Source organism: Artemia sp. Qi Xiang Cuo, chromosome 6 (assembly GCF_049724085.1).
Source record: "Artemia sp. Qi Xiang Cuo chromosome 6, ASM4972408v1, whole genome shotgun sequence".
Taxonomy (NCBI): domain Eukaryota; kingdom Metazoa; phylum Arthropoda; class Branchiopoda; order Anostraca; family Artemiidae; genus Artemia; species Artemia sp. Qi Xiang Cuo.
This window is the reverse complement of record NC_142799.1, coordinates 22,996,860-23,024,120: the sequence shown is the minus strand read 5'-3', so window position 1 is coordinate 23,024,120 and position 27,261 is coordinate 22,996,860. Positions and strand designations below refer to the sequence as shown.

The following is a 27,261-nucleotide window of genomic DNA, read 5'->3' as shown; positions in this document are numbered from 1 at the left end:
AAAATATTTTATTTTTTTTCGTTTTAAGCTTAATTTTCATATTCAATCTAAGCATTACTATCTTTCAGATCTATTTATTCATTTATATTATTACTTGTTGTATGTTTTTGCTATCATTATTTATTTTATTTCTGTTGGTTTTGGGTTTCATTTATTCTTTAAAAGTAATTTTTGGTCGTTTTGAGTATCTGCTGAGCTTAAGCTTAAAATGGCTTTTACTTTTCTTTGAGAAACTTATTTTTCGGAATTTTTTTTTAATTAATATTTGTTCGTTTTTGATTGCAAAAAGTTTTGAATTTTTAAATATTCCTTATTTTAAGATCATTATTTAAAAAAAATCAAATGTTTATCAAAGTATCAAAACTGGTATCAAAGTAACAATATCAAAGGGATAAAATGGGTTTGTGTCAACCTCGGAGTTTTTATTATCTGATGTTTGAACTATTTTTAACAAAATGGTCACCTCAAATTTTTATCGGATGGGTTTAACCATCCGATAAACCCAAAGGCGTGAAGGCCGGGAGGGGTTAGTTGCCCTCCGATCTTTTTTTAGGAGGGTTTAGTTGCCCTCCGATCTTTTTTTATCCTGAGAAAATGAACTAGAAGTTTTAATTTCCATTCAACTGAGCCCTCTCTGAAGTCTATACGAGCATCCCTTTCATAAGAACCATATACGGCCCAAGGATATAGCGTATAGCTCCTGTCCCCCGGGCCTTGGGGGGTTGTGTCAACACCGGATTTTGTCTTATATGACCTTGGAACTATTTTAGAAAAATGGTTATATCAAAATTTGTATCGGATGGGTTTAGGGAAAAGGGTTTGTGGGGGGGGGGGCAAGTTGCCCTCGGATATCTTTTGACTCTTTAAAAGTGAACTAGAACTGTTCATTTTCAATCAAATGAGCCCTCTGGGCCCTGGTCCCTCGGCCCTGGGGGGCTCTGTCGACCCCGGAATTTAATATCTAATGCTTGAACTATTTTTAATAAAATGGCCACCTCAAATTTTTATCGAATGGGTTTATCCATCCGGTACACCCAAAGGCGTGGAGGGCGGGAGGGGCAATTTGCCCTCCAATTTTTTGTTACTCTGAGAAAATGAACTAGAAATTTTAATTTCCATTCAAATGAGCCCTCTCTGAAGTTTATATGAGCATCTCTGTCATAAGAACCATATACGGCCCCAAAACAAAGCTTACAATGCCTGCCCCCGGTCCCTGGGGGGTTGTATTGACACCAAAGTTTTTGTTATCTGACCTTTGAATTATTTTAGAAAAATGATTATCTCAAAATTTGTATCGGATGGGTCTGGGGGAAACAAGTATGTTTAGGGGGGGGGGGCTAGTTAACCCTCGGATATCTTTTGACTCTTAAAAAGTGAACTAGAACTTTCAATTTCCCACCAAATGAGTTCTTTCTGAAGTTTATAGGAGTATCCCTTTCATAAGAACCATAGACGCCCCCAGGACAACACTTACAACGCCTACCCCCCCCCCCCCGACCCTGGGGGTTGTGTTGAAACCGGAGTTTTCGTTATACAATTTTCAAAAAACAGGCTATCTCAAAATTTATAGCGGATGGGTTTCGGGAAAACAGGCATGGGGGGCTAGTTGCCCTTAAATCTCTTGACTCTTGAAAAGTGAACTAGAACTTTCAATTTCCAATCAAATGAGCCCTCTATGAAGTTTATACGAGCATCCCTTTTATAAGGACCATACATCCCTTTAGGGCATAACTTAGAACGCCTTCTCCCTGACCCTGAGGGGTTGTATTGACACCGGAATTTTTCTTATCCGACCTTTGAAATATTTTTAACAAAACGGCTATCTCAAAATTTTCATCAGATGCGTTTTGAAAAAGAAGGCGTGTGGGGGGGGGACTAGTTGCCCTCGGATATCTTTTGACTATTAAAAATTGAGCTCAAAATTTCAATTTCTAATCAAATGAGCCCTTTCTGAAGTTTGTACGAGCATTACTTCCATAAGAACCATATATGCCCCCAGGGCATAACTTACAACCCTTGCCCTGAGGGCTGGGGGGGGGTGTTGTCATCCTTAAAGACATAATTTCCTAAATTTTCAACTACGTTGAACAAAATGGCTATTTCAAAATTTTGATTGGATCTTTTTGAGGAAAAGGTGGGGGTGAGAGGGGGGTTAATTGCCCTCCAATCACTTTTGACTATTAAAAAGGGGACTAGCCGTTTGACTTTCCAATCGAATGAGTCCTTTTTGAAGTTTCTACGACAAAGCTTTCTACACAAACCTTATATGCTCCAAGGGCATAACTTACAACTCGTGCCCTGAGGGTTGTGGGGGGAGTGTCCTCCTCAAAAACATGATTTCTATCTGGAAATCAACTACATGGAAAAAAATGGCTATCTAAAAATTTTGGATTGGATGTTTTTGGGGAAATGGTGGGCGTGGAAGGGGTGTTAGTTTACTTCCAATCAGTTTTGACCCTTAAAAGGGCTCTAGAACTCTCGATTTCCAATCAAATGAGACCCTTTAAAGTTCATACGACAACCCCTTTCATATGAAATGCTTCTGGGAAAAAACAATAAATAATAATAAATAAATGATAAAATATTGGAGCCGTATGGCCTTTACTATAGGCAACGCTATAGCGTTGCCTCTGATACTGAAAGAACTGCCGTTGGTCCTATTTTGGCTATCAAGCACTTAAGCAATCTAAAAATGCAAACAATTTATTATCATTAGGAAATTTCATAAAATGTTTAGAATGAACTTTTTTTTTTACATAAAAAGGAGGAAAAAACAGAAAATGAAAAATTGGCATGCAGCCCATCAGTTTCTTTTCTTTTACTAAGCTAATTATATCGACAAGAGTTTCACAACGTGTCACGACCTATGTGGGGCATTATGCTGCAAGATAAGTTGTATATCATACTTCATGCTATTTAATTGTTAATAAATTCAACAGGTGGTAAATATTTTGTAGAAGGAAGTAAAACTCAGAGTTTCCTTGGATACCATCTGAAAAAGGTATGTTCAAAATTTTTATTATTTCTAATTAATTTATGAAAAAAAACATGTTCTTGTGAATTAAATTTGCGATAATTGAATCCTTTTAATTATCCTTCCCCCTCTATTCATGTTGAACGCAGACCAAAAAAATTCGGAAAATTTATACTGCTACTTATTCTTATCCCCATCCCATCTCCTTTCTTGGATGCTTAGCTCACATCTCCATTTAGCAGTAAAGATTAAGTTCGAAAGTGGTTTTCTTTGTGCTTAGAATAAATCGTTTTTTTTTCATCTTCTAAGCAAGAATGCAGTATGCGTAACGCGGCTAAATTGAGAAGAAAATGTTTTTCTTTTCTTAATATCGGACACAGTTATTGAAGGTAGTGCAACTTTTTAAGAGAGTATTTAACATACTATTTGAATATAGTATACACGTTGGAACATAAACTGAAATAAGTATATGTATATATGTATATATATATATATATATATATATATATATATATATATATATATATATATATATATATATATATATATATATATATATATATATATATATATATATATAAATAATTTCTGAGACCACACTGGCTAATCATGATAAACAAAAAATCGCGAAGAAAGGAAACAAGGACAATTAACAGCCAGTGAAAAGAAATTGAAAAAATTATGCAAATATTTCGGTCAAGACCTCCACTTAACCGTCCTCAGTGCAGAATAAAACTGATGAAAATGTAAAAACCAAACCTTAAAATAAAAACACCAAACTAAAATTGGACGACCCTTTCCTAGTAACGGTGAAAGTGTAACTGAATAAAAAACACAAGTCCATTATTTACATATAGTATTGATTATTGGGAAGTGTACAGGTGTTTTCAGGAAGTATTTTTTCTAGTGGGGGGTTGGAGTCAGTGTAGGGGTTACGGGAGAGGATCTTTCCATGCAGGATATTTCCTTGGGGGAAGGAACATTTCCATGAAGGGAGCGCCAGATTTCCCAGCATTTTTTAAAAAACGATCAGAAAATTAAATAAAAAAACAATTTTTTTCAACTGAAAATAAGGAACAACATTAAAACTTAGAACGAACAGAAATTATTACGTATATGAGATGGTTCGCTCCCTAGTCAATACCTCACTCTTTACGCCAAAGTTTTTTAGTACTTTCAAAACAGCTATCTATTCTAATTAACCGGCCTTTGTGATTCAGGGATTTGTGATTCGAAAAAAATTCGAACTTTAGCGTAAAGAGCGAGGTATTGACTAGGGGACGAACTCCCTAATATACGTAATAAAAATATACGAATATAGAAATTCGTTATGTAAGTTAATTCGTAAGTTACGTCAGAACAAAATTTCGAAAAAGCCAATCAGCCAAAAAAAAAGGAAAATTAATATGCGAATTTCGTTTTAATTATTCATGTACGGTGAGCCAAAATCAAAGCTGCATTAATTCAAAAAGGTGTTGAGGAGGGGACAGCCCCTTTCATATACGGAATAATTTCTGTTCGTTTTAAGTTTTAATGTCGCTCCTTACTTTCAGTTAAAAAAAAAACTTGTTTTTCTTAGTTAATGAACACAAGAAGCGTATATCTTTTACTAAGCATCAATATTTTAGCCATGGGGCTTTCAGGAGCCGTAGAATAGAAATTTTTGTTTTCCCCTTTGTACATCAAATATAGAGACAGAAATGCCATGTAGAATGGGCATAAAATATAGTACCTTTCTGCAGTGGCGGTTCTGGTCTCTCTTGCGTCCGGGGAAAATAATGATTATGACCCCCCCCCCCCTTCTGTTTGTCACAGAATTTTCTGGCCAAATTTAAAAAAAAATTCATTTATTAACATAATTATTTTTTAATTGATTAATTAAATAACAATTTATTTTTAATTATTTTTTAACTTAGTATTTCAATTATTTAGTTATTTAATTATTATTAATTCTTTTAATTTGATAATTTTAATTATTCTTGTTTTTGACTTATTTTATTTATTTATTATTTTAATTTATTAACTGCTCTTCTACTTTACTTTAATGGAAATGAAATTCAAGATTACATTATAATCTTTAGGTTATTTGTTCGAAAATTCTGGACCTAGGGCAAGTCCCCCCCCCCTCCTGTCACTCCCCTAAAATTGCGAATTGTTTGGGCTCCTTCTATCCTAAAAAAAATTTGCAGAAACCCATGGTTGGAACTCAAACTCAATAAGCGTCTATTTATTAGGTTGAACAAGTACATTATTTCAAACTTACTAAACAAGCTCCCGAGACTTTTAAATATATTTAAAATATACATTATTTTTCGGTTATTTTAAGGTGTTTTTTGAAATCTAGGGGGGAGGGGAGGTGGTGAGTTAAAATCTTTCAAGGGTCAATATTCTCCCTCCCGATTTGACGTCACTGGCTGGATTTCTCAGTAAATTAAGTCCTGGGTACACTACTGTCTGAAATTAGTAATTGGCCATCTTCCGGATATTTGCTCATTTTTATTCGTCAGTTTTTATTTTCTTATATAGTAAATATAATTGAAATGTCGTTTCACAGCAATGTATATATAAATATATATATATATATATATATAATATATATATATATATATATATATATATATATATATATATATATATATATATATATATATATATATATATATATATATATATATATATATATATATATATATATATATATATATATATATATATACTTTTTACTATACTCTTTTAGTCAGTACAACAATTTTTCCCTCATCTTTGCTACTTTTTAGTATTTTTTCTGCAAGGTTTTTGGTGCCATTACTAATGATACTAAGCTACAATTTTTGGCAGGCACCATTTCTAAAAATGCCCTAAAACCCCAAGATACAAGCCACCTGGTTAAGACAGTCACAGTGAATTAAATTACGATGAGCTATTCTCTTAGTCTTGGCCCTTGAAATGATAACATTTCAATTAATCTAAGAAAAGGCCTTATAGTAAGTAAGTAAAATACTTGTAAACCACGTAGGGCAGGAGCTCTGACCTTGTGTGAATGTAGATATTCTATTTAATCCATGATAATTTAATTCTAGATGAGCTGGCACCTACTTGTCGCTGTTTTCTATATGTTAGTTGGCTTAAACAACGCAAATGAAGACATAAGCTGCGTTTCGCACGCCAAGAACCGTGAAATAATGTGTATAAAACAACCTGGTCCAGCAGAAGAGCTCCATCTTCACAATATTTGTAACGGTGATATCAGTTTCAAAGCTCAAGGCTTCGTTACAAACATAGATAAGTACACATGTCATGAATATGATGAGGAGCGTGAGGTAAGGAAATTGTGATTGTGACCTCGACCCTTAATTGTAATAGTTTAGATTATTCTATCCACTACTGAAGGAGATTTCGCTGGCTTGGCTTGAGTTGGTGCCACGGTTAAAGTGTCCTTCGAGCTATACCTACACTTTGAATGTATTTTGACTTCACCTGCAACCATATGCAGCGCAATAGCGCTGCCTAAGTAAAGAACAATGTGGGCATAATATATATATATATATATATATATTTTTTTTTGGTTGGTTTTAGACCAGGGAACTTCGTATCGAAGGAGTTGTCGTAGAAACTTGGAAACGGGCTCATTCACTTGGAAGGGCTTGTGTCCTTTATAATAGTCGAAAGTGATTGGAAGGCAACTAACACCCCTTCCACACCCACCATTTCACCAAACACATCCAATCAAGATTTTGAGATAGCCATTTGGTTCAACGTAGTTGAAAGATCTAGAAATTATGTCTTTGAGGAGGACACTTCCCCCACAGTCCTCAGGGAAAGGGTTGTAATTTATGCCCTGGGGCCATATAAGGTTCTTGTTGAAAGCGTTGTTGTACGAACTTAAAAAAGGGCTCATTCAATTGGAAATTCAAAGGGCTAGTGCCCTTTTTAACAGTCGAAAGTGAATGGAGGGCAAACCAACCCCCCTCTCACGGCCACCGTTTCCCAAAAGACATTTTGTTCAACATAGTTAAAATTTCTGGAAATTAGGTCATTGAGGATGACCAACCCCCCCACTGCCCTCAGGGCGAGGGTTGTAAGTTATGCCTGGGGGCATATAAGGTTTTTATAGAAAGGGATGTCGTAAAAACTTCAAAAAGGGCTCATTTAATTGGAAATCGAAATGGCTAGTGCCCTTTTTAATAGCTGAAAGTTCTTGGAGGGCAGCTTACCCCCCTATAACGCCCCCCATAACTCCAAACATATCTAATCAAAAGTTTAAGACAGTTATTTTGTTCGAGATAACAAAAAATTGTGGGGATTCTGTATTTGGGGATGATAAGACACCCCACACCCGTCAGGGCACGGTTTGTAAGTTATACCCTGGGGGCATATAAGGTTTTTATAGAAAGCCCTGTCGTAGAAACTTAAAAGAGGCTCATTCAATTGGACATTGAAAGGGCTAGTACCCTTTTTAATAGTCTAAAGTGACTGGGAGGCAACTACCCCCCCCCTCACGCCCACCGTTTTCCCAAACATATGCAATCAAAATTTTGACATATCCATTTTGTTCAACGCAGTTAAAAGTTTTGGAAACTAGATATTTCAGGATGATACCCCCACACCCCTCAGGGAAAGGGTTGGAAGTTATGGTCTTGGGGCATATAAGGTTTTTCATAGAAAGCTTTGTCGTAGAAACTATAAAAAGGGTTTATTCCATTGGAACTTGAAGGGACTAGTGCTTTTTTTTATTAGTAGAAATTGGTTGGAGGACAACTAGCCCCCCTCTCACGCCCACCATTTCCCCAAACACATCCAATCAAATGTTAAGATAGCCATTTTTTTCAACGTAATTGAGAGTTAAAAAATTAAGTGTTTAAGGATGACAATCCCCCACAGCTCTCAGGGTAAGGGTTGTAAATTATGCCCTGGGGAAATATAAGGTTTTACGGAAAGCCTTGTTGCAGAAACTTAAAAAAGGGCCCATTCGATTGGAAATTGAGAGAGCTAGTGCTCTTTTTAATAGTCGAAAGTGATTGATGGACAACAAACCCCCCTCTCACGCCCACTATTTCCTCAAACACATCCAATCAAAATTTTGATGACCCCCCCCCCCCACCACAACCCTCAGGGCAAAGGTTGTAAGTTATACCCTGGGGGCAATAAGTTTTTTATAGAAAGCGTTGTCGTAGAAACTTTAAAAACGGCTCATTCAATTGGGAATTGAGAGGGCTAGTGCCTTATTAATAGTCAAAAGCGATAGAAAAGTGTCTTATTAATAGTCAAAATACCTTCCCCACGCCCATCATTTCCCCAAACACTTCCAATCAACATTTTGATAAAGTCATTTTGTTGAAAGTAGTTGAAGGGTCAGAAAATTATGTTTTTGAGTATGAACCCCCCACAGCCCTCAGGGCTAAGGTTGTAAGTTATGCCCAGGGGGCATATAAGATATTTTATAGAATACGTTGTCGCAGAAACTTAAAAAAGGGCTCATTCAATTGGAAATTGAGATGGCTAGTGCCCTTTTTAATAGTCAAAAGTGATCGGAGGGTGAATGCCCCCCCCCTCCATGCCCATCATTTCCCCAAACAACATTTCCCCTATCAACATTTCGATATAGAAATTTTGTCGAACGTAGTTGAAGCGTCCGGATATTATGTTTTTGAGTATGACAACCCCCCCCCCCACCCAGGCTTACAGCTCTCAGGGCTAAGATTGTAAGTTATGCCCTGGGGGCATATAATGTTCTTATAGAGAGTGTTGTCGTAAAACTTCAAAAAGGGGTCATTGGATGGGAAACTGAGAGGGCTATTGTCCTTTTTAATAATCGAAAGTAATCGGAGGAGAATCACCCCCGCCCCATGCCCATCATTTCCTCAAAAATTTCCGAACAACTTTTTGATATGGCCATTTTGTTCCACGTAGTTGAAAGGTCTGGAAATTATGTCTTTGAGAATGACAACCCTCCCCCCGTAGCCCTCAGGACAAGGGTCCTAAGTTACACCCTTGGGGAATATAAGGTCTATAGAAAATTTTGTATTTCATTGAAAGTTTTATAGAAGCTTCAAAAAGTTCTCCTTCGGTTGGAAATTGAGAGCACTAGTGCCTTTTTTATTAGTCAAAAGTGATAAGAGGACAAATGCCCCCCATGCCCATCATTTCCCGAAACAATTGCAATCAAAATTTTGAGATAGCCATTTTGTTCAGCGTATCAGAAAGGCTCGGAGATTTTGTTTCTGAGGATAAAAAATCCCACCAGTCCTCAGGGCAAGGGTTGTAAGTTATACCCTGGGGACATATAAGGTATTTATAGAGACTGGTCATATAAACTTCGAAGGGGGCTCATTGGATTGGTATTCAGACCCTCTAGTGTTCTTTTCAAGAGGCAAAGTGATCATAAGGCAGCTACCTGGGTTTATCTTAAAGAACGACATTATATGCATGATGAGGCAAAACACATCATCTGGGTTGCAGCGGTGGCTAGTGACCCAGTAAGAGACGATCACGTCCAATGTTAAGAAATATCATAACTCATAACTCATAAAAATAGAATCAGATCAAAACAAAAAGTACGCCATTAGAACCGCCATTTCTGAAACCCTTATATAGGAAACTTTTTGCACCTTTTTATATTAAAAGACGATCATTGGAATACCAAACCGTTGAATACATTGGACTTAGTTAGCTACTTGATTGTTTGAAGTTATCTTCTTAGTAGGTGTGATCTTATATAGTTAGTATTCTATCCCTCTGATTGACCTAGAAAAAGGGTGTGTGATCTTGTATAGTTAGTATGTCAACCCCTCCCCCTACTAATAAGGTTTGAAATAAATGAGTGTCGATTTCTATGAGATTTACGAATTGTGAACTATTCTCTCTCTCTCTCTCTCTTCCCCTCTTTCTCTCTCATCCTTCTCCGTCTCTCCTTTTCTATTACCCCTCGCACTCCTTTTTCTTTCTCATTCTATCTTTTTCTTTTTCTCTGCCGCTCATTTGCCATCTGTCTTCATCCCAAGGGTGACAATTCTCTCTGCCACTTATTTGCCATCTGTCTTCATCCCAAGGGTATTAAATGTCTATTTTTATTGTTTTCCAAATTGTATACTTACAGTTGCGTATGGGCAGTCTTTATTTGCCCATGGTCAGATGACTACACTTGTGCTCTTTTGGCTTTTATTATTATTTTTTCTTTTTTAACTGCCTAAAAACTTATTCGCTCGCTTGCAAGCTACTGGCTTTTCTGCACAGTGTCTGATCACTAGGTAGGATGTTGCCGAGATTAGATGGGTTGGAGCTAATAATGATTGCTACATTCCTGTCCAGTTGGGTGGGGGGGGGGCTTCAACTCCCTAAAAAACACGAATCACTTTGAGAAGTAATGTCAGACGGAATTAAGAAGTTTAGAGCCGGTTCTGATGATGGTTCTGAAGATCAGGTAGCCTACCGCTCGCTGCTGATGGGTGATGGCCGGCGAGTGGTGGTTGAATTTTCACTCTCTTTCAAGGGACAAATTGTACCTACTCAAACCGGTCTGAAGTAGCTTGGTGGTGTTATCAATGGGGACAAAAATGGACACCTTGATACTACAAAGGAAAGTTCTTCTGCATAAGGGGAAAAAATAGACAAGTCATATATCAAAATACTATATTGTTAGTTACTTATGAATCTTTCATTCGTAATTTGGATATCTTTCTAATTAAACGGTTCATGGTAAGATACTATAAGTAAGATGTGACCCGGCTCAACAGTAACCGAAGCTCAAAAAACGGAATTCTGATGCCAATAGATATATATCAAAAGAATTGGATTTTTAAGCTGATATTAAATATATAAGTTTTGTTAAGTTTAGTCTTAATGATCAAAAGTTACGAGCCTAAAAAAAGTTGCCTGATTTTGAAAAATGGGGAAATACCTTTTAAAAGTCATAGAATCCTAATGAAAATCACGCTGTCAGATTCAGCGTATCAGAGAACCCTACTGTAGAAGTTGCAACCTCCCAGTTTCCCACTTCCCTGAGAAAAAATTTAAAACGTGTTCTACAGATAAGCCTTATGTTACTGAGTATTTTAAAAAACTTATAAGAAAAAAAATCAATTTTTTCAAAGCAGGTCGCATTACTGAGGCTAATAGTATAAGGAAGTTCCTAAAGGAAAAATTAATAAAAGCAGCTTCTAATTATTTTAATGATAAAGTCAAAGATCTATATTCTAACAAGCCCAAGCAATGGTACAGAAAAATTAAAGAAATATGCAGAAAAAGTCCTTCCGAAATTGATTTTCATCTCCCTGAACCCCCTAATAAGACTGCCAACGATCTGAACTTGTACCTTGCTTCCATCGTGCCAAGTCTCCCCCTTTCACTGGCTCAAGTCCAACTATTCCTCGCAATACTTCCTTCCCCTTTATTTCTCCCTCTGATGTTATAAATAAAATTCTTAAGCTTAGAAAATCAAGTATTTGTCCCTTGAAAATTCCAGGTGGCTTAATTTTAGCTTTTTTGGAGAAAATTATTAAACATCTATCAAATTCTTTCAACTACATCACAGAATGTGGCAAACTCTAATGTTTCTGGGAACAAGTTTTTATAGAACCTGTCCCTGAAAAATGTGCCAGTCTGACTTTCGCCAATATTCGCCCCATTACGCTCACTTCTGTTTTTTCCAAACTTTATGAAGGTTTCCTCTGTGACTGGCTTAAGGATAAAATTTGTCCGTGTACTGACACCCGGCAGTTTGGTAACTTAAAGAAAACTTCCACCACCACCCATTACCTTGTGCACTGAATACATACCATAGTAAGTAACCTTGATAAACCAAATGTCTGGCTGAACCTTGTCTTAGTTGATTTCCAAAAAACTTTTGACATGGTTGACCACACCACCCTAATTCGTTCACTACTGGTTAACTTTAAACTTGATCCTCTGTTAGTAAATATTGTTATATCGTTTCTTTCAAATAGATCCCAAGTTGTTAAATACAAAAATATTTTCTCTAACCCCCTCCCTATACATTGTGGAATTCCTCAAGGAACCTTATTGGGACCACTTTTATTTCTAGTCATGATTAACGATATTGGTAAGGAATTCCCCCAAAGGTGGAAATACGTGGATGACTTGACGATCCTCGAAGTATGTCACAGGAATATTAAAAGTGACCCCCTTGAAATTCTATCCCACATTTCGGATGAAGCTAAGAACCTAAGTATGAAAGCAACTTCCTCTAAATCAAATATAATGACGATAAATTTCTTGAAATCTATTACCGCCTTCCTTGACCCTATCCTCCCAAATATTTCTGTATCTTCCTTTAAATTACTTGGGGTTACAATTTCCTTTAATTTAAAGTGGGATATCCATGTGAAAGATATTGTCCGTAGAGCTAATTCGTTCATGTCTCTCCTTAAGCTCTTGAATAAATTTAACATCCCCCATCCCATTCTTTAAGGATCTATACTTCCTTTGTCCACCCATATCTTGAATATGCTTGTCCAGTATGGCATCGTGGCATCTCCCATGATGAATCAGATAAAATTGAATCTATTCAGAAAAGAACCCTAAGAATAATTTTTAAAGAAACTTTGGTACCATATTCACTCCTTCTAAAAAAGGCCTAGCTGGAAACTCTTGAGCACAGGAGAGGAACGTTGTGTCTACGTTTTTCAAAAAATGAAATAATAAACCCTTGCACGGAAAACATTTTCCCCAAAAGACATTCCCCATCCAGAAACCATCTGCCACGTACTGCATTTGAACCCATCCCTCTCTTTTCCCCCATCCGTTTTTTAACCTCCAGATATGAAAAAACCTTCGTCCCCTTCATTACTGATCAAATAAACCACTAGTTTTTTTTTTTTTTTGTTTTTTTTAACTGGTGATTACTATGCTGGTGTCCGTTTGGCTCTTCCGTTCCCTCCCCTTTTTATATACTCTCTTTTTAACATTATTTTTATCTCAATTTTTGTTTTGGTTTTGTTTTAATTTGTGCCTTTTTAACTTTCTTACATTTGACACTTTTTGTTTTTTAGACTAATGAATGGCTTTGCCTTTCTGATATTGTTGTTTTTGGCATTGTTTAGCCAGTTTTTTAGTTGTTGTGCTATTTCTATGTCTTTTTTTATTATATGACCCGGAAATGCGAATTCGGCCCTTCGGGCTTTGTGATAGTCATTTTTTGAAATAAATATCTTATCTTATCTTATCCCATCTAAAAACAATGTAGAATTTATACTTATTGCCAGAAGAAAGATCACGGATGCGTGTTTATTATTTTTTTTTCCAGGGGTGATCGCATCGATCCAGTGAGCCTAGAACATCGGGAGAGGGACAATTCTAACGGAAATTAAAATTTCTAATGCCCTTTTTAAGTGACCAGAAAATGGAGAACTAGAACCCCTCCTACACCTCTTCCCCCAAAATCGTCCAATCAAAATTCTGAGATTGTTATTTTATTCAGTATAGTTGAACGGCCTAATAACTATGTTTTTAGATATAACATGACCCCCATAGCCCCTCAGGAAAGGTCTTTAAATCTTAAAATTTGCTCAATGTTTACGCATAGTATTTGTATAATATTAGTATTTTCGAAAGTATGCTTACGTTTTTTGGGTAAGGAGAGGAGGACACATTTTTGCCTGGGGGACTTCGCAAGGGGAAAATTTTCCATGGAGAGGGAATTTTCCAAGGGGTGAACTTTTCAGGGGAAATTTTATGCTGAGGGTATTTGCCACAACTCCTATGCAAAATTCATTTATATGTCTTGCTTTCTATTTACTGAATCAATTTTACGGGTGGAGCTGTTAAGTGTAATTGTCTGGGGTAAATTTTTACCAGGATTTAATTGTACAGAGGATATTTCCGCGGGAGGTGGATTTTTCCGTGGAAATGGAGCCAGATTTCCTGGCGTTATTTAAAAAACGATCAGAAATTAAATTTAAAAAAACAAGTTTTTCAACTGAAAGTAAAGAGCAATATTTAAACTTAAAACTAACAAAAACTATTATATACAAGAAGGGATAGCCCCGTCTTCAAGACCTCTTGCTCTTTACCCTAAAATTAAAAAAAAATTCTAATTCTTTAAAAACGACTCCTGAAACACAAGGGTAATTTAATTAGAACAACAAGTACGGTAACTTTTTTTTAAAGAGTCAAAAAACTTTAGCACAATGAGCGAGGTGTTGAGCAGGGGGAAATCCCCCTACTTTCAGTTGAAAAACTTGTTTTTCTATTTAATAAGCAACAGAGAATAAACAGCAACAATTGAGTGTCTGACAGCTTATAGCATTACTAATACTGTATTCTTTACAGATACCATCTGACACGACGTTCACTTATACATATGCCCATGTTGGCAAAGGTTTCAAGCGTGAGCTTCATATAGCAGACTGCATATGGCGCAGTCCAGGAGACCTTAAGATCGCAATGCCTTGTCCTGCATGTATGCGTCATGTTGTCATGGATAAAAACACAACACATAACGATTCTGGGACGGACAAGATGGGTAACAGAAGGTTAAAAGGACGTCTTGAGGCTATTCCTCTATCAGTTTATTAATTTTATTTATTTTTTAATAAACTAATTTCTTTGATGTTTCTGTTTTCTAATTTCTTTGGTGATGGTTGAAAGTATACGTTGGTAAAACTGGTGTACAAGGTTGATTTGATAGATTTTATTACCATGGCTTAGAACTCCAGCAATAACAACAATAAAAAAAAAAAACTGGCAAGGGGCCAAATCGTAAATTGCTATCAGGATGTCTAAGACTTAAAATGAAGTAGATTAAATTTCAACTTGTGGTCTATGGAAAGGATTGGGGAAATTTCAAACGCTTCTTCCAAAAATATTTACGGTGATCTTCAAATTTGTAAATTACCTCATCTTTTTTTTCTGAATGCAGTTGAATGCGAAAATTGAAACTTAAGATGAAGGAAGCGTAAAGACGGTGTTCCGGGGTCATTTCTTTTGTGAGTACATTATACAGTGCAACCAGTTGCCAGATAACATCGATAGGGTGTTTAAACGTAAGCAGTCTTTTTTTAAAACTGTGATCCCCTACTCGTTTTACCCCCCCTCAATTTGACCCAAACGAAACACTGGGAACTTTACTAATTCACCCCTGGTGAAGAATATACCCATAGGTGAGCAAACCTTTTTCATTGAGAGAAATTTGAAGAAATTTTTGAAATGGCTCAGCAGAATCATTAATTATTGGAAATTAAAAATAAACGGTGTGAACATAATGGTTTGACTAATATGTAGAATCCTTTTCACTGAGCTTTAAAAATCAATTTGATTGTCCAAGTCACAAAATTAAATATAATATGATGTAATTGTATGTTAATTGTACAGCATAAATACTTTAAAGTAAAACATTTTTGGTCTATAAAGGCAACGTAAAAAGTGGATATCAATTTCAGTTTTGATTATTCCTTTTATCACCTGCTTAGATTACACTGAATCACATTAAACCATTACAAAATTGATAAGAAAAAATATACTTAATCCTTTTGCCTTAAGATTTAAATGTGTAGCTCTTGATAATAGTTTAGAACATCATAAAGTTAAATTGAGTATCTTAAATCTGATGCAAAAACAGTCCTATTTAAACCTAGAACATCCACAGCTATTTATCAGTCCAGCGACATTATTATTAGGGATGTGGGAAGGGAACGAAAAGCTCCCATGTATAATGGAAATTCGCAGCAAGGGCTATAAACTCCTTTACACAATGGATGTCCCCTGTAAACAGCTTGGTGTGTCTTATAGTTGTAAAGTGATTCAACAGATCTAGTTTTTATTCCATCTTGGCAAAAAGCAAAAAAAAAAAGTTTCTAATAGTTATAAAAAATTTGTACTTTTTGTCACCGCAAACGTTGCTAAGGTTCTCTTAAATTTGATATGAGTCACTGGATTGAAACACCACTGTATATTTGGCCGTGGCTATATTTTGGTATATGTGAACTTGTACCTCAAACTGCAATGTAATCGTAGAGTAACAAAATGCTTTAGACACCAGGCGAACATTGGAATGCCTGTTGGCGCTTTAAATTTCAAATTTTTCCCAAAATACAACAAACACCTACTATAGTCTTTTTATATAAAAAGTTTCTTCATGGACGTTGATTGCAACTATGAAAATTCTTTGGAGAATCACCCAAAATTGACGTATACTCATTACCATGGGCGCTCATAAGGGGGACAGGGGCAGGGCGCCAGCCCCCCTGGCTGAATGACGCTGCCATTATTTTTATTAATTAAAAAAACTTTTTCCACAAAATAGGTTTTTCAAAGAAAAGCAAAAAGCTTCTTTAAACCAAAAATGGACAGAAATAAAGTCAAATAATCTTCCAAGCGTAAAACTACCACAAATCACTATCAACAAATAAATTAATCTCAAAACGAACAGAAATTAGAATAAATAGCAGAGTCAAACTCAAAACAAACAAAAATTTCTCATGATTTCTCAAATGCCTTTGGAGTCATCAGTATAAATTGTATGTAGCTTTCATGGTTGGATAGACTACTGCTAGCGCTAACTAGTGACCCATTAGTGTTCATATTAATTTGTTGAAACAAATTATGGAGAACACATGTTCATGGAACAGATTTTGGTATCTGTGGAGATTTGACTGTTAAACTTTAAGTCGACTTCACCTCTACATTTAAGTCGATAAATGTAGATGATGAACCAATGCAATAATTTTCATGGGACAAAATTTTACAATGTATATTTTCCAGCACGGGTTGTTGAGGATGAAACTGTTCATAATTGTCATGGTTCATAATAGACCACATGCGTATTAGTAAACGGAGGAGACGATTCCTTGAAGATGTTAGAACGCACCATCAAGCAGACTGCTTCTCAGACTATCAACTTGTAAGAGCAAAGTGCAAATTGAAGCTGAAAGTTGTGACGAAAATCTGCGGTAATGTTTGATTCTGAAAGGCTTCATAACAATGCTCTGCAGAGGAAATATGATCATGCACTGGAAAGCACATTAGCTAACCTTGGAGCTTGAAGATTGCAGTGCGAGAGTATTGATGGATTCTGGGAGTCCAGTGACGCAATGCATTAAAGATGTTGTCGTCAAAGTTGTATGATGTAAAAAGCGTAGGAAAGAAGAATGACCTACTGATGCCACTTGGTATCTTAAAAAGAAAATAGCTTATATAAAAGAACTTGTTGATAAATACTCGTCTTGTCATCTCTGTGATAGCTGTTATCGTGATATTTCAAAGAACAATATAAAAATAAAAATAAACATACGAAGTCTGTAGAATGGAGGGGGATAAGAGACCATATATCGAGAATCTAGTCACAGTAGCCAAACAAGCTGCAGGTCATGGAGATAGTAGACCTGTGTACTTATTACCCAAGAAGATAGTAGGCACCCAAACAGACGTCTTCCCTTTTGTGGTCAGCTTCTAGTCGGTCAAGAAGAAGTGACAGAACTGTGGAGACCATACTTCGCTGGTGTTCTCAACCAACATATCCTCCAGGAAACAATTGCCATTGCATATACACCACTCTTTAATCCTAACATGTATTTGGGTCCAGATCTCTACGATGAAGTTGAAACCGGTCGTAAATCATAGGCAGCGCAACAACGCTGTCTAAGTAAAGAACGATGTTGGCACAATATACAATTTATTTCTTGGTTTCTTTCTTTGTTTCTTTTAGACCGGGGCGAATCGAAGGAGTTGTCGTAGAAACTTCGAAAAAGGCTCATTCGATGGGAAATTGGAAGGGCTTGTGTCCTTTTTGATAGCCGAAAGTGATTGGAAGGCAACTAATACCCCTTCCACGCCCACAATTTCCCCAAACACATCTAATCAAAATTTTAACATAGCCATTTTGTTCAACGTAGTTGGAATATCTGAATTTGAGATAACATGACTCCACCCAGCCCTTGGGGACAGGTCTTTAAGTTATAAAATTTGCCTATTTTCTACGTATAATGTTTGTTATTGGAAAGTGTGCATACATTTTTCGGGTGTGGGGGGGGATGTATTTTCTACAGGGTTGATTTTCAACGAGGAGAATTTTCCATGGGGAGGGAAGTTTCTGGATGGGGAACTTTTCAAGGAAAATTTTACACTAGGGGAATTGGCCAGAATTCCTATAGGAAGTTCTTTTTATTTGTCTTATTTTCTCCTTACAGACTCAATTTTACGTGCGGGGATGTAGGGGGGGGGGATAAGTTCGTGGAACTTTCATAAGTTCCACGAACTTATCAAACAGTTAGTGGAAACGAACTGTGAGTAAGGAGCGACGTGGCTCAATAATAACCGAAACTCTAAAAAACAGAATTTTTATACCAATATATAAGAACAATCAGCTTATTATGCTGATTCAAAATATATAAGATTAATAAAGTTTAGTGCTACCTACCAAAGGCTAAGAGCCATTAAAAAAATTCCCTGACTTTTAAAAAAGCGAGGATACATCCCTTAAAAATCAAAGTCAACCTTAATAAAAATCACACCATCAGATTTAGCATATCAGAGAGCCGTAATGTAGAGGATTCAAGCTCATATCTGCAAAGATGCGGAATTTTGTATTTTTTGCCAAAAAAAAATCACGGATGTATCTTGATTCGTTTTTTTTTCAGAGGTGATCGTATCGAACCAACAGCACTATAACTTCGGGAGAAGGCTTGTTCGAACAGAAATCAAAAGTTCTTGTGTCCTTTTTAAGTGACCCAGAAAACTTGAGGTCAACCAGTCTCCTCCCATGCCGCTTTTCTCGAAAATCATCCGATCAAAATTTCGAGATGGCCATTTAATTCACCGTAGTTGAAAGGTCCAAAAACTATGCCTTTTCAGATAACATGACTCCACCCAGCCCTTGGGGACAGGTCTTTAAGTTATAAAATTTGCCTATTTTGTACGTATAATGTTTGTTATTGGAAAGTGTGCATATATTTTTCGGGTGTGGGGGAGGGGATGTATTTTCTACTGGGTTGATTTTCAACGAGAAAAATTTTCCATGGGGAGAGAAGTTTCTGGATGGGGAACTTTTCAGGGAAAATTTTACACTAGGGGAATTGGCCAGAATTCCTATAGGAAATTCTTTTTATTCGTTCTTTTCGTTCTTTTTATTAGTTCTTTTGTTCTTTTTTTCTCCTTGCAGACTCAATTTCACGTGCGGGGATGTAGGAGGGGGGGGGGGTAAATTTTCCCGGGATTGAATTCTGTACAGGATCTATTCGTGGGCGGAATTTTTTGCAAAGGTGGAGCCAGATTTCAAGATCTATGGCTAGGAAACATAAGACAATTTATTTTTCTTACTTTCTCCTTGCAGACTCAATTTTACGTGAAGAATAATAATAATAATAATAATAGAAGAATTCGAGCTAGTAAATAACTAGTAAGAAATAAACACATACGACAATCTATTTGTCTTACTTTCTCCCTGGAGACTCCATTTTACGTGCGGGGATGTAGGGGGGGGGGTAAATTTTCCCGGGATTGAATTCTGTACAGGATCTATTCGTGGGCGGAATTTTTTGCAAAGGTGGAGCCAAATTTCAAGATCTATGGCTAGGAAACATACGACAATTTATTTGTCTCCACTTTCTCCTTGCAGACTCAATTTTAAGTTTGGGGATGTAGGGGGGGGCTAAATTTTCTCGGGATTGAATTCTGTAAGATCTGTGGCTGGATCTCAAGATCTGTGGCTAGGAAACATACGACAATTTATTTGTCTTACTTTGTCCTTGCAGACTCAATTTTACGTGCGGGGATGTAGGGGGGGGGTAAATTTTCTCCAGTAATTACTTAAGATTTGTTGTTATGTAACTCAGCACCAGCCAGGAATATTCCATGGGATATACCCTCTGAAACATTTAAGTCTAAATTATGCACTTATCGTGTTATTCTTTAGTTTGCAGTCATAAAATGGCAGATTAGTAATTTCAATCCAATTGAGATATTCCTAGCTACAGATTTTGTTCTCCATCATCATCCTTTGTGAATCGTTGTGCTGATTGTTGTCCCATGTATCCTAGTCTGAAATATCGTTGTAATTTATTTTGACTCATTTTTCTATTATCTCTATGTAGCAATTTCCTTTAAAATGAGCCTTTGAATGGCTCTCTATGATGTTCCAATTTCTCGTTAGCGGCAGAGATATAAATGGAAAAAATGGGTTCGCTGCAGAATATCGTGGTTTCAGCCACTTCCGTTGTTTTTCAAGCAAATCGATTTTCCTTTTTTTCAAGTCAAGGGACTATAAGTTTCCTTTCTAGGGTTTTTGAACATTGTGGTTCTAATGATTTACTTTGTGTTTCGATCTGACACCATTTTTTTGGGGGGAGGGGGATATATTTGATACTAAGGGACCTGTTTATTTCTTACTAGTTACTTACTAGCTCGAATTCATCTACTGTCTGATCATCTTTCTGATCGTTTTTAAATAATACCAGGAAATCTGGCTCCACCTTTGCAAAAAATTCCGCCCACGAAAAGATCCGGTACAGAATTCAATCCCGGGTAAATTTACCTTCCCCCCCCCCCTACATCCCCGCACGTAAAATTGAGTCTGCAAGGAGAAAGTAAGACAAATAAAAAGAACTTCCTATAGGAATTCTGGCCAATTTCCCTAGTGTAAAATTTCCCCTGAAAAGTTCCCCATCCAGAAACTTCCCTCCCCATGGAAAATTCTCCTCGTTGAAAATCAACCCAGTAGAAAATACATCCCCTCCCCCACACCCGAAAAATATATGCACACTTTCCAATAACAAACATTATACGTACAAAATAGGCAAATTTTATAACTTAAAGACCTGTCCCCAAGGGCTGGGTGGAGTCATGTTATCTGAAAAGGCATAGTTTTTGGACCTTTCAACTACGGTAAATTAAATGACCATCTCGAAATTTGATCGGATGATTTTCGAGAAAAGTGGCATGGGAGGGGGACTGGTTGACCTCAAGTTTTCTGGGTCACTTAAAAAGGACACAAGAACTTTTGATTTCTGTTCGAACAAGCTTTTTTCCGATGTTATAGTACTATTGGTTCGATACGATCACCTCTGACAAAAAAAAAAACGAATCAAGATACATCCGTGATCTTTTTTCTGGCAAAAAATACAAAATTTTGCATCTTTGCAGATAGGAGCTTGAATCCTCTACATTACGACTCTCTGATATGCTGAATCTGATGGTGTGATTTTTATTAAGATTGACTTTGATTTTTAAGGAATGTATCCTCGCTTTTTTAAAAGTCAGAGAATTTTTTTTATGGCTCTTAGCCTTTGGTAGGTACCACTAAACTTTATGAATCTTATATATTTTGAGTCAGCATAATAAGCTGATTGTTCTTATATATTGGTACCAAAATTCTGTTTTTTAGAGTTTCGGTTATTATTGAGCCACATCGCTCCTTACTCACAGTTCGTTTCCACGAACTGTTTGATAAGTTCTTTACTTAGAACGTATAAATTACATATTATGAGTAACCCAGAGGTCGGGGTCATAAAAAATCAGCATTCAGGAAAAATTATGATCAGCTTTTGGCAAAAGTTTTCTTTTTATTTTGCCCCAAATTCTTCAAGAAGATTATTTTTGGCTTACCCTCCCCAATGAAAACTGTCTGTTCTTTTAGTGTCCATAATATTTAAAGTATTTTTTATATTTTAAGATGGGTTAGGACCTCAGCCCAGCAATCACCCACTCCCCGGCTGCGCTGCTAGCTACCATCTAAAGTGGTACCGATACGCAAAAGTTTATTTGGAAAATTAGCTTAAAACAATCTATAAAAGGCGTTATTTCAAATGAGCAACAGTAATAAGGCACTAAATGTAACAAGCATTGACTGGATGATTGCAGCTGTAGAGGTTAAGTATTCCCGCACTCTCTCCCAAGAACCGTTGTGAGGCTGAGGACTGATATTGAGAATGTGGGCATATAGCTGATATACATCTACAAGCTCAATTGGGCTCCCTCTGAAGTGGCTTTTGAATGCTGTGGAAAAAAAAATGTTTATTAGAATGCTTACGCGCTTAATATGTTTTTTTTATCTCGGAAACAAATAAAACATGTAAAAGATGTCAATTTTTTTTGGAATGCTACCTGCTATACTACCGAAAAAAAATAGCAAAAATATAATGCGTGTGTATGATTACTTCATACTCGGTTAAATATATTGAATGAAATATTTTTGTACGGTATTTTTATGAAGTTTAACCTTCTTATAATCTCTATTGAATGCTTTGTCGTTTTGTTTCAATTCTCTGTTCTTTTTTTTTTTTTTTTTTTTTTTTTTTTTTTTTTTTTTTTGTCTGTCATTTATAGCCAGTTTGTTCGTAAGCCCATTTAGGATGCAACTCACAACTTTAAGCTCATTTATGACTCGAATCCATTGTGTGTGTGTTCGTTTGTTTGCTTGTTTTTTTGCTGTTGTTTGTTGTTTATCTTTTTTTTCCTTTTTAATCTAGTATTTTAAGCTGGTGCACAATTTCATAACAATTTCCATTCTTTCAACGCCTCCAAACTGTCTATTAAATCTGATTTGATGTGAGTACCGTTGATGATAAAGAACAGGATAAAACAAAATCAAGCGTTCGCGTAGCAAGAAAAACACAAAATTATTTATTTTTTGAAATTATGCATTGAACAGGGTTAGAACTTGAAACGTCCCAGATTTAGGGTTATGTCCACCATGGTCAATTCACTTGCTTGCACTCTACTCAGATCTGATCGTTGTCGGGAAGTTTCACAACTTTTACAAAATCAAGCATACTTTACTCTGCAAATTGATTTTTGTGGGCCCTTCCGACCAGGATTAAAGGGGTATATTTGAAATCAAACTAAGCTTGAATAAGTAGAACACAACACTATACCTTAACTTCCACTGGTCACTTTGTATCACATAGGCAGTGGTATCAATTCACAAAAATATAGGGAGGTAGTACTTTGTATTATTCAAAACCAGGGGAATGGTATTTTTTTTTCAATGAAAACTGCACAGCAAAATATTTTTCAAAGTCTAGGGGGCTAAAGCAAATGCGCCCCCTCCCTTCAATTGATTGCATTGCCAGATACACCGTAACGTGTACGCTCTGATTTTCACTCTAATCCATCACCCTGATCCCTCGCTCTAAATTTAGTTTGAATGTTCATAGCTGGCTGACATGGCATTTACAAATTTAATGAGTTTTCCACGAAGGGTAACCCCTAAAGTTTATATTCCCCCAGGGGATAGGTTATACCAGTTACCATTTTGGAATTTTCCCCTAGTAATTAATACTAGCTTCACTTTCAAACAGCACCAGTAATTCAAAAACCTTTTTTTGATGGTCCTGAGCATTCAGCTGACTTGTTTTTAATACAAAAAAATCGTTAGTTATTCAGCTTCAAAACTGAACAGTTTTCCATTTTGGAAATTCGGTTTTGGATGTTTTTTATTGATCTTTGACTTTGCTGTTCGTCTAATTTACTGAAAAAAATTAATAAAATTGAGATTCCTTCTGAGCACCACAAAGTTTAATCATAAGGCTAATCATAATTAGCCTTATGAACAATCTTACTGGCGGAGTACATTAAATTTTTGTCCTTATATTTTTTGAAGGGGGTGGAGACTCGATTCAATCAAATTAAAGGCCAAATTTAAATCATAACTTGATGAAAACCACATAATGCTTTGAAAGTATTCAAGCCTGGTGGAAGGGTTATTTTAAATAAAACTGTTATCTACTGCACCAAGCTTAAGAGCTCGGGTGCTATGTCAGCTTCTTGTTGAAGGTCTATTCACAATGAAATGTGAAATACCAAGATTTAACTAGTGCTAATTTGAGCCAATCCAAACTTTTCATAGAATTTTTCAGCCAATCAGAAGATTCTATGAAAAAAAAAATTTTTTAATTAGTGCTAATCTAGGTATTAATTAAGTCTCATTGTGAATGAGTCTTAAGGCTTGTGACTATGCTTCGCTCCCCTTGATAATAGCAAAACGTAACTTCTATTTTCATAGTCTTATCATAGTACTTTATTCTTCTTCTATATAATCTAAAAAACAGCCAGAAAGTAAACAATTTGAAGCTACTATATTATTTCTTAATAACATATTTTGCATAAGAATAATTATATTTCCATGCGATAGAATAGTTCTAGACACGTAGTGCAAGAGGTATTTTTTAATCATAGCAAGTGGGCACGGAGAAACTCATAGACACTGCCAAAGTAGACAGGTGATTCATTTATCTCTCCCCAGTTTTATGTGCTCTGAAGAACAATTTTGTAGAAAAAAAAATAATAATAATTGTATAGAAGAAGCAAATCGAAGAGAAATATTGAGTAGAATGCTTAAATTTAGAAAGAAGGTTAAAAGAGTATCAATAAAAGAGATAAGTCTTTCATTAGTTGCTTGAAAGTCGCTCAAAGTAAAAAAATTAAAAAGGAGTATGAAAGTTGTAACCGCAAAATAGCAATATATACGCTTTTACCAATTGAGATGAAGTTAAATTTCATTTATAGATGGCATTGGAGTTAAGTCTTGCTTAACTCGACACAGGTCAAGTTTTAATAGGATTATTGGTTGCTGCCACAAAATAGGAAAGGCTTACAGCTCGATATATGATACAAAGGACTCAAACAAAACACAAAGATAAAAGAATCCTGGAAAAGTAAAAGCTTAGGAACGGCTACTTGAAAAATATCGTTGTCAGGACCTCCGAATTGATGGTGATATTTTTTCCACGATGGGCTATCTCATCAAAGCCATCTTGCCAATTTCTTGAAAGATAGGCTGAAAAAACACTTGAAACGCCTGAGTAGTCTTATTAAGAGACTATCTGGATATCTATTAATCATGATGGGCCTGGTACCCCAAAAGTTTTAGAGAAAAGATTGAAGAATATTATTTACTCAAAAAGTGGAACGTTTTTCTAAATATTAAGAAAATTGTTGATACTGTATAGTTTGGTATTCTAATTTAGCATATTCCCGGTCCCCCCCGCCCTAAACCCCAACAAGGCCAACCCTTTTGCAGTAAAAAATAGGCACCATAGTGTTGTGCTTATTGTCCTGCCTTTGCATCAAAATACAACTACTGAAAATTTAAATTTTACACTTAATGTATTTAACTTGCAACAACTAAACTCTAACTTTCAAGTTAACTGTACCTGGTCCCCATCCAAAGAAAACGGTTCTCATGTCAGGATCCCCAGGTGGATATCCATGAAATCCACCCCATTCGACATTTTGAGCATTTGGTGGTAGTTGTTTCTCGCTTTCAAAGCCATTTATGAAGAATCCTGAAAAAAAAACATTGTTTGTTACATCCGAAGGATTTAATTATGCACGCACGCATGACATAGTTTTTTGGAAAGATCAAAAGTAGCCATACCAAGCATTGTTTTTTAATTATGTGAAATAAAGCAAAAACTGTTAAGGAGTAAAAGGGCAAACTTTTTGGGGGAATCAAGCATTACAAAATATCAAGCAATGGCTAGCAACAATATTCACGAATATACTTTTCTCACCTTAAAATATTTTATTTATTTTGAGGTAATGTAAGATGATGCTTTGTTCTTTGCTTTGTTCTTGAAAAACAAAATCTCTTTTTTCCAATCCCTACTTCATCGTTTATTTATAGAATCAGGGAATAGATTTAATATTTTCTTTTTTGTTACTATTTTAAGAAGGGAAAGCAAGGGATTTTAATAGAACTGTTAAATGGAACATGAAAAAAGGACCCTAATTTTTGAGTCATCAACAGTTTTCTGTAATAACTTTTTGAAGTGATTCTCATACCTAATTTGGGTATTTTGGATTTGTGGGGAAAACATATTTCACTGTCTAGAAAAAGTTTCAAATGGAGTTTTTCCAAACCAAATATAAAACATAATCAAAATTGTCAATGCCCATAGATGCTGCTTAATAATCCGTTAGCTCTTTTTCTGAAACACCAGAAATTCACAAGAAAATTTTTTATTTTACGCAAAATGATGGGTAAATTAAGCGAATATTCTTACAGTAAGCTGGTATATATGCTCACCTGTCTTAGCAACAAGTAATATGTCATGAACAAATAGCCCTTTTTTGTAGTGGTATTCTTCGGGTATTTCTTCTCTTTTATATACATTGACACCTGGCATTCGTTTCAAACTATTATATACTTTTTCTAATTTATCACTTTCTGGGGCAATAGTCATAACAGCACCCACGTCAATGGCTAATTTTATGTCATCAGAATTGGCAAAATCTTTAACGTTGACATATTTCATTCCAGCTTCAATATGTCCATCAGCCATTCCATGATCGGATACAATCATGATGTTAACCTGCAAAAATATTCACTTTTTATTTAACTAAGAATATCAAAATTAAGTAGCTAAACAATAATTTCCTAATTATGGATCTGCTCGTATGCATGAGCGCCTGGAAATTCATCAGATCAAAGTTCTGTGTTTTTGGAGTTTCTTAAGCTTCGTATCGTGATAAGACGCTTCACGTTTTATTTAGGTCTTATAACATTTCGAGGTCTGGGGATGATCTTTAGCGGTGGGGAGACATGCATCTCCTGTCAGCAAAAATATCAATTGCTCTAATTATTAATTAAAAAAAATACTGTTTTTATTAAAGTAAAGAGTGAAGTTGCAGCTTAAATCGAAGACAAATTATTACTTCGCGGTTTATAACAATAATAATTGCTGTTTATTTATCCAAAAATACGCACATAACAACAATGCCCATAGTTTGTAAATTCCATAGTTTATGCAGCATATATTTACGAAACTACCCCAAATAAACCGATGATATTTCCCTATATTTGTATAATTCTGAAAAGCTAACACTATACTGAAAACACTAAACCCACTCCTGAAAAAGAGGACATTATCATAGGAATAAAAATTTCCTTGACTAACCTCCATAAAATAGAACACCAATTCAGAAGATTCTCGATAGTGTTTCATGGCCATGATATTGGTACTTTTTAGCATAAATTTGAAATTTTTAAAAAAAAAAAACACAACTCCTGAAAAAGAGGACATTATCTTAGGAATAAAAATTCCTTGACTAACCTGCATAGAATAAAAGACCAATTCAGAAGATTCTCGATAGTCTTTCAAGGCTATGATATTAGTACTTTTTAGTATAAATTTTAAAATTTTCAAAAAAAAAACAAGCAAGCACAGTATTCAGTCAAGCATCAGCTTTTTACATTTCTAAAAATTCGAGAAATATCATTAGTCAATTTGAACAATGACTATGGCAACTTTATGTAACGGTTAAATTCAGTATTCTGTCAATTTTGAGAATAATTCAACCAGTCAACTTTTTTTTAGTAAATCTTCATGAAGTGATTT

The 27,261-nt window shown here is 35.7% G+C and overlaps 2 protein-coding genes across 3 annotated transcripts in view; one reads left to right on the top strand and one right to left on the bottom strand.

The window, feature by feature from the left end:
• Positions 1 to 2,864: 2,864 nt before the first annotated feature.
• LOC148951001 (uncharacterized) lies at positions 2,865 to 14,540 on the top strand. Its single transcript, XM_089090546.1, has 3 exons — positions 2,865 to 3,001; positions 6,055 to 6,294; positions 14,261 to 14,540. Exons 2-3 carry the CDS (start codon positions 6,055 to 6,057, stop codon positions 14,504 to 14,506), a joined length of 486 nt encoding a protein of 161 aa, XP_088946672.1. The 5' UTR covers positions 2,865 to 3,001; the 3' UTR covers positions 14,507 to 14,540.
• Positions 14,541 to 21,661: 7,121 nt separating this feature from the next.
• LOC148951000 (glycerophosphocholine cholinephosphodiesterase ENPP6-like) overlaps positions 21,662 to 27,261 on the bottom strand; it is a 155,022-nt gene continuing 149,422 nt past the window's right edge. For both annotated transcript variants that reach the window (XM_089090552.1, XM_089090553.1), the window contains 3 exons: positions 25,950 to 26,235; positions 25,075 to 25,206; positions 21,662 to 21,916 (listed from right to left, as the gene is read on the bottom strand). In XM_089090552.1, the coding sequence (XP_088946678.1) occupies positions 21,723 to 21,916; positions 25,075 to 25,206; positions 25,950 to 26,235 (612 nt within the window). In that variant the 3' untranslated portion in view covers positions 21,662 to 21,722. The remainder of the gene's footprint in view (positions 21,917 to 25,074; positions 25,207 to 25,949; positions 26,236 to 27,261) is intronic.

Bases quoted from the DNA above. Each gene is read 5' to 3' on its own strand.
- LOC148951001 (XM_089090546.1), top strand. From the start codon at position 6,055: ATGAGCTGGCACCTACTTGTCGCTGTTTTCTATATGTTAGTTGGCTTA. The intron at 6,295-14,260 runs GTAAGGAAATTG...TATTCTTTACAG, and splicing joins AATATGATGAGGAGCGTGAG to ATACCATCTGACACGACGTT.